This window comes from Scleropages formosus, chromosome 16, assembly GCF_900964775.1.
Source record: "Scleropages formosus chromosome 16, fSclFor1.1, whole genome shotgun sequence".
NCBI classification, from domain to species: domain Eukaryota; kingdom Metazoa; phylum Chordata; class Actinopteri; order Osteoglossiformes; family Osteoglossidae; genus Scleropages; species Scleropages formosus.
In genome coordinates, this window is record NC_041821.1 from 16,385,600 (window position 1) to 16,393,535 (window position 7,936).

General features: G+C 44.4%; 1 protein-coding gene across 1 annotated transcript; it reads right to left on the bottom strand.

The window, feature by feature from the left end:
• Positions 1-3,197: 3,197 nt before the first annotated feature.
• On the bottom strand, positions 3,198-7,213 carry LOC108933592 (protein BTG1-like). The gene is made up of 2 exons (XM_018750770.2): positions 6,758-7,213; positions 3,198-5,304 (listed from the first exon to the last, which is right to left on the bottom strand). The coding sequence occupies exons 1-2, from the start codon at positions 6,873-6,875 to the stop codon at positions 4,949-4,951; spliced, it is 474 nt and encodes a 157-aa protein (XP_018606286.2). The 5' UTR covers positions 6,876-7,213; the 3' UTR covers positions 3,198-4,948.
• Positions 7,214-7,936: the final 723 nt, after the last annotated feature.

A 7,936-nucleotide genomic window follows, 5' to 3' on the forward strand; every position in this document is an offset into this window, starting at 1 on the left:
CTTCCCACATGCTGTTCCCTGCACCCAGGCTTCCTGTAGTTCACCCTGCAGCCAGATGGCCAGCAGTAAAGAAGTGTCTGGTGCTTCTCAGTCTTCAGCTCATTCCTTTGTGGCATTTTGTATCCGTCTCTTTCACAGGGACAAAGCAGCAGGGACTCTGAGGGCCACATCGCCTTTTCTCATGGAAATCAGAGAGCCGCCGCACTTCTCATTTGGCCAACGGCAGTCACTTTAACAAAGCAGCCACCAGTTCCGTCTCCGTCGGCTTACGCGCGTCAATTGGACTCCTGCTGCTCAGGGTTTGACTTGAGGAGTGCGGGACGGAAGTCGAGCTCCTGCGGGGGATGACTCTAGTCCTGGTGATGGTATGGGTTTATAACCTAAAGGTTATCAGTTTGAGTCCTGTCTGGGGCTATACTGGAGTTCCTTTCAACAAAGTTCACATTTATTCATTTTGCTGACATTCCTCCAAAGTGACTTATAATTATTTCCCCATTTATACAGCTGGGTAATTTTACTGGGCCAGTTTAGTACCTTGCTCAAGCATCCTACAGCTAAAGGTGGCATTCAAACCTGCAACCTTTGGGTCCAGGAGCAGCAGCTTTAACCACCACACTGCCAGCTGGCCCTTCTTTTCTTCCCCAGATTGGCTCTGGTAAAACTCCTCTATGTTAGCAGGCAAAATGATTCCTTACAGTAAATAAAGTTCTTGACTAATAATAATAATAATAAGAAGAATAATATAAACATAGTAAGTGTGACACAATGACACAAGTCTGAACGTGGCTCCAGAAAGCCCCAAAATGAGCCAGCGCTGTCTCCGCAGTAGTCCTGGGAATCACGTCACTCCTCGTCATTGTTATCCAAAGCTGTTATCCAAACATCTTTCTTTCCTAAAGTTTATACGTCTTGAACAAATAAACTACAATTTATTTTAGGTTTTATTTTAGACATATTTTTCAACAGTGTTTAATTTAGAAATATTTAGTATTATGTTGTGTTGTATTTGTTCAGTGTACGTGCTTATTTCTGCAAATCTCTTCCCTTCATTGTTGAATGAAGAAACTATCTGTGTAGAGCAGGAGTGTCCAGCGTGAGCGCCAAGGGCTGCATGCGGCCCACCGTGTCACAAAATGCATTTCATATTAATAACTTGTAATGTTACCAATGTATACTATAGCTACCATTAATAATGTAATGTAACAAATTTTATTCTGTAATTTTTTTTTTGCATTTTCCATTCAGTTTTCTTAGACTAATCATACTTTTGGCGTTAGTTCGTAATATATCGTTTTTACAAAACTATTCCACGTTCTTGAAATGAGCAAATTTTGGCGAATTTTGGCACCGGGTTCCAAGCTCCGAATATTCCCAGTGCCTTATTGGATCTGATGTTTTCTGGAATGTTCTGGTGCCTCATAGAATCTTCCAATGGCTGTAAAGTACCAAACTAAAACTGACACTCTACAAGAACTAGTGGTATTTTTTATGATCAGTAAACCTTAAGTAACGATAATCAATGTTGAAATCGACATAAGTAAAGCCTTTGAAAAATGTTGCTGCGTTCTGTAATATAAACTTTATTCAATCACATCATCATGTAGTCATAGTTAATCACGCGCAATTGAAAAATGCAACAAATAATTGTTCAGTTTAGACATTTAAGATGTGGTTTGTCGCTTTGGCCCACAGACCACTTTGCAATAATGATTGTGGGGCTTTGCCAAAAACAGTTGGACGTCCCAGCACTGGATTACAGCTCTTGTAGCAATAAAGGCTGTGGCAGAGGTTCAGCACAGTTCTGCTCTTGAGTGTGACAGAGACCAAAGCCTGCAGGATTTGATACGTAAATCCTGTTTGGCCTTGTTTCACTGACTCCATATCTCTCCAAAGAACACTCTACCTTGACAAACATTCAGTTGTTTTTCTTGTTTCCCCAAGTAACTTGCAGTGATTTACTCATTTATCAAGCAGGAGGTAAGATCTGATCGAAGGCAGTGGCTCTAACCACCACGCCAGTGACCCAGTGTTTTAAGCACCTTGGTCGAGGGTTGTAGCAAAGGAGCCCATAACTAATCCAGGGAATCTTAGGTTTGTAAGGCAATAGCTGTAACTAAGGAGGTTGTGGTGGTGCGGTGGTGCAGTGGTACTGTGGGTTTAGCTGGGTCCCACTCTCTGGTTGGTCTGGATTCAAGTCCTGCCTGAGGTGCCTTGGGATGGACTGGCATCCCACCCGGGGTGTGTCCTCTCCCCCCCAGCCTTATGCTCTGGCTCACCATGGCCCTGCTTGGGCCAAGTGGCTTCAGCCTGTGTGTGTGTATGTATATGTGTAAGTACTGCACTACTCACTGTCCCCAAAACTAAGCTTTGCTGCCAAGACACTGTTTTTGCTAAATGGATCGACTTTGATGGCACTCAAACCCCAAACCTTTGAATTTCACTCTGAAGGTTTCATTTAGAAGTTCTATACATTATCCATCACACCAGAGTTAAAGGTTACCTGCTGCTTTCTGATTCTGATCCTTCTGACCTATACTGCTGAAGTACAGTGACGGTGACAGGCGCTGCCTTGAATAATTTGGTATAATAATTTGGGGTTAATTTGGTATATCTAAAATATGTTAATGTATAGTATCCAGCTGTGTTTGTTTCATTTTTTTCTACTTAATTTTATATGCTTTGGTTTTGATTTAGGGGGAGCGTGGTGGTGCAGTGGGTTGGACCGGGTCCTGCTCTTCTGTGGGTCTGGGGTTCGAGTCCCGCTTGGGGTGCCTTGCGATAGACTGGTGTCCCGTCCTGGGTGTGTCCCCTCCCCCTCCGGCCTTACGCCCTGTGTTGCTTGGTTAGGCTCCAGCTCCCTGCGAGCGGTTCTGAAAGTGTGTGTGTGTGTGTGTCTGTGTGGTTGGTTTTGATTTAACTGTATCATGCTCTGTAGATTTGGTGTGTGTAATGGGTATGTCCTAAGGCATTCGCCTCACTTTCAGCCAATTTTATCAACAGGTGAAAGACATTAAAAGCTCCGCTAAAAAAATTATTAAGAAAAACACAAGAGGCACAATCAGGTTTTAAAACACGTGATATAATGCATTAACTGGACAAACAAAAATTAACAAACCAGGATTATTTAAAATCAAAATTTTTTATTTCTTTTGTGTAAAGTACAAAACTGTACAAATTTGCAGAAAAGTGCAGTAATTGCATATTTTACATCACATTGCTTAGAAATAATAGATTTATCAAAAAAATATATTAAGTTGCTCAACAGCCCATGGAGGGGGGGCTGCGAAATACCTAAAATATCACATCCCAGCATGGAAGACACAAGTACTGGTATTTCGAGTGTCTTCCACTGTGTCCAGGTTCACAACATCCCATCACATGGCACGACTGACACAACGTAGTGTTTAAGGCTGCAGCAAAACAGTATGAAAGTATAAATTTTCTACTTTATTTTCTTGGAAGATAGAACACGGAATTTGTTCAAGTGGCACTTTTATCACAGCATAAAAAATGTTAAGGCAGAATACAGTAAACTTACAGTGGAAATCTTTGGTTGAACCTGGAGGAGAATGTGAAGGGTTACGTTCATAAAACAGCTGAGTGGCAATTCCAATTTTGCATCTTGCACTCAGTACGAAGTCTGATCACCTCTGGCGGCTTGGTGGTGTCGCACAAGAGGTCCAAAATTAAAGGCCCAAAGATTCTCCTTTCTGGCCCTCATGTGGAGGAATAAGCTCCCTCTCTCCCTCAGAACTGCTGAATCTCTTTCAACATTCAAGGAGAGTCTCAAAACACATCTCTTTGAGACCCACTTTTCTCCTGATGTAATTTGCTCTACATTATCTGTCACAAAAACCTTTGCATTTCCTATCAATTCTATATGCACCTACTCATGTAATGTGCTCCCGCAAAAACGGTCGTATTGGACACACTAAGTGCATCGACAATCATGGATCTGTATCAGAAGCTCTTTGGCTGTTAACGAAACGCACTTTTCTTTACTCCGAGTTGTATGTCGCTTTGTACAAAAGAGTCTGCTAAAAGAATAAATGTCATGTAAATGTGCCGAATGCGACCAAGTAATGACAGCAAACGAACGCTGACAAGAAGAATTCGCGAGCAAAGAAATAAAACACGCAGCGTTTGGGGGCTCTATTAATATCACGTACGCAACATCCGCGGACAATCACTGAGACCTGCAAGTTTCAGAAGTGCGAAGAGAAACATCAGAATCGGCACTCGTAAGCAACCCTTCCGTCAGGAAATTAGTCGCCTGCAAAGAGAGTCACTGCACGGTTAACATCATATACGGTCAATGACGGTACCATTTTTGGACCACGTTCACTAATGCTCACTTTAGTGACCACACACAAGCACTATTCGGTAACGATCGTGTCTACAACCATATCTGCGAGACCTGTCAGTAATTCGGTCTCTGAAGTCATGTGCATCTCACAGACATACCATGAGTAAATATCAAAATGTAATAATTACTTGCAAAAACAGACCTAAAACATACATTTGTTCATCATGTCATATGATGCATAATAAACAGTATAGAATAGTCTTTACTGTTTACAGTCTTTAAGCATTATTTTATAATATTTTAGGTTTTAAAACATTATTTAGCAACTCTGGTCCTCGTTTTTAACGTGTAATGTGTTACGGGGGGGGTTTCTCCCAACTGCGTGATCAGCAGACAAAAGTAGTTATAAGGCAATGTATTTGTCCCCAACCCTGAGCTTAATTGGGCACTGACTTTAAATGCCCCAAAGAGTGTTTTCATTACTCCATTTTTAGTAAAGATAAATTGGAAAAAAGCACAAGAAGTTAAGAATCCACAGTAAGTTATGCATCTTCTATGGTTAAATGCCAGCAGGTCAATGAGACAAGCACCAGCAAGGCCTTGTTGAGATGTGGGTCATGTCCTGGACCGTCCCACCAGAACCTAACTGGAGACGGTCATCAGGCGGTGTTTCGGTGGGCTGCGGCGGCCCATCAGAAGGCCCTCCTGGCAAAGGTACCGGCTGCATTCGGCACCACTGGGCTCCGGGCTGCCCGTTGGCGAATCTGCCTCGTACAGGACGCAGATGGAACCGTCCTCACCGATGCGGTATGACACCTCGAACGGGTCCACCCACAGGGTGAGCTCCCTCGGAAGAAGCTCAAAGAGCCGGTGAGCACTCAGCCCGACCTGGTTCGCGGCCCGGCCGATCAGCGGGTCCATCTCGTGGTTGATCCGGATGCAGCGGTAGCCTGAACCCTTCTGGGGTTTTTCTGGGAACCAGTGGTGCTTGTAGTGCTCTGGGGAACAAGAAAGATTGCAGGTTAAATATAGAGCAGGACACAGACAGTACAATTACTGAGTAATTTGATATAAAATGGTATTTGAAGGGAATCACAAATGAAATGATTAGGAAAGACAACACAATTGCTGCTGGACACCCAAATGCTCAAAGCCAGACAATGACAATAAGGAGTCCTACACCATGCAGACAACCGGCAATGTAGTGGTTTGAGCTGCTGCCCTTGGACATGAAGATCACAGGTTTGAGTTTCACCTTCAGCTGCTGTACCCCTGAGTAAGGCGCGCGCGCGCACACACACACACACACACACACACACACACTGAAACCACTTATCCCAAGCAGGGTTGTGAGAAGCCAGAGCCTAACCCAGCAACACAGGGTGTAAGGCTGGAGGGGACACACCTAGGACAGCATGCCAGTCTGTTGCAAGGCACCCCAAGCGGGACTCGAACCCCAGACCCACTGGAGAGCAGGACCCGGCCAAATCCGCTGCGCTGCCGCACCCCCTTCGAGTAAGGTACCAACCCTAAATTGGTTCAGTGTGAAAAATTACTCAGTTGTATAAATGGGTAAATAACTGTAAGGGTGTAAGTTGCTTTGGAGGAAAACGGTTCTCCAAGTGTCGGGATTCAGACACAATGTCACCTATAGTGTGTGAGTGACACAGAGAGAGGATGGATGAGTGAGCCAGTGTAAGTAGTGTATCTAGCAGTGTAAGTCACCGCGGTGAATAAGGTGTGTGGGCTCATAACACTACATGACAGAGCTCATTTGGAAGCTGCTTTGGAGAAAAGTGTCTGCTAAATAAATGTAAATGTAACGACGCTCACAGGAGGGCAGCCCCAGGTCGCGCACGCGCAAAGCGGAGGAGCACGTGCTCATTTAAAGAGCCACTTGGGACAAGCGGGTCCCTTCACACACGGACATCCAGCGCAGCGCTTCAGTGACAGTTTTAAGGCGAACCCTCACCCGTACCGAATGGTTATGTTCTGCTTTAGGTATTCTTAAAATTAAAAAACGAAGCGCATGATCATAAACATGTCAGAAATAAGACAAATCAATGTCAGTATACCATGATAGGAAACGCGTCCGTGCACCTTTTTTTTTTGCGCTGAGCTGCGCGTCGCTTGGAGAAAATGCCATGGTTCATTAGTGGACTTATGTACATGTGACATCATGTGAATGTGAAGCCAGGACATGATCTTCTGTGTGTCTCATCATGCGGTCGTGTCGACACATGACATTTTTTTTGACACGGAACATCATCAATCAAAACAGCTGTGAGTTAAAAAAAAAAAAAAAGAAAAAAAGGAAGACGACGTCTAACACCCATAATATAAACAATCACTGTGTAAGTACAAATATAACTTTAGCGCTAACTGTAATTATTCGCGTTTACAACACGCAGATTTACTAGCGTAAGAGCAGGAAGGCGACAGACACGGTACCTGCGAGCGCCTCCTGCAGGCCGTCGCTGAACACGCGCAGCTGCCGCTCGCTCAGCGAACCCGTTGTCCTCAGCAGGCTGGACACGAAGGCTGCGGCCGCCGCCACTTCGGGCCCCATGGCCGGCCAGGCTCCCTCGCCGCTGGAACGACAACAACTGCGGGGTCCGAGAAATAAACCGGAAATGAAAAAATGATGAAATGACCGCGCGGTGCGGTGGGGCGGCGGCGTCGTGGCTCGTGCTCGTCTTCTTCTAGTTCTACTACTACACAGCCGACTCTGTGAAATTAACTGAATAAGTTGGTTTCAGTTAATTGTCGAGCACCGTGTTGTTTCAGCACGAAAGCGCTGCTGAACAGTACAACACTTCGGCGGAGTACCGACCCCGAGATGAGCTCTCCTACGCGCTACCTACTGTAAATGGACACATTTAGTCGAAGAGCACAAAGGGGTGACATTTCGGCGAGACCTCGGTGACTGATGACCGATTTTAGCCAATCAGCTATGGCATCTGCTTGGCAGCGCTCACATTCCTCACTCTGATTGGTTCGCAAACACTAAATGATGTCGAAGCCAATATGCAAATTTACTCCCACCAACCAATCTCGGAGAAAATGAGGTCAGCGATAGATTTCACTGTAGCGAGGGGTAAGCGAAGAAGCTGGAAACGTCTTCCTTCCAAGGGATCGATTCTGCATTTATAGCTACAATTTTACAGTCATCAGCATGTTAGTCATTTGTTGCTTAGCTGACTTACAGAATTTGACCAGTTGATACTGTTTTCACAGCAGTTTTGCCAGAGGAAGACAAACTCTTAATATAAGTGGCTGTAAATCAGACCCTCAAAAAAAGCCAAACTGATATTTACCAGCGGAACATCTGTCTGAACTGAACCTCTAAACTTCCGAAAAAGTAATAACCTTAACACATTTACATTTAGCAGACGCTTTTCTGCAAAGCGACGCACATCTGAGAGAAAAACGCAAAAATAAATTACATCATCAGAAGGAGAGATGCTGACACGTAAAGTCCATTTGTCAAATCCACCAGATGAACTAGCTTAGTTACATCACACGAGTAGCTGTATACAGGGTTTTTTTGTTTGCATTTTTCAGCTGATAACATTCATGTTAATCCAGCGCATGGCAGATGATGGGAGAAGGGAGACTGAAAGAGATGAG

Excerpts from the sequence above, each read along its gene's own strand:
- LOC108933592 (XM_018750770.2), bottom strand. The coding sequence starts at position 6,875 with ATGGGGCCCGAAGTGGCGGCGGCCGCAGCCTTCGTGTCCAGCCTGCTG. Across the intron at positions 5,305-6,757 it reads CCTGCAGGAGGCGCTCGCAG|AGCACTACAAGCACCACTGG; the intron begins GTACCGTGTCTG and ends CTTGTTCCCCAG.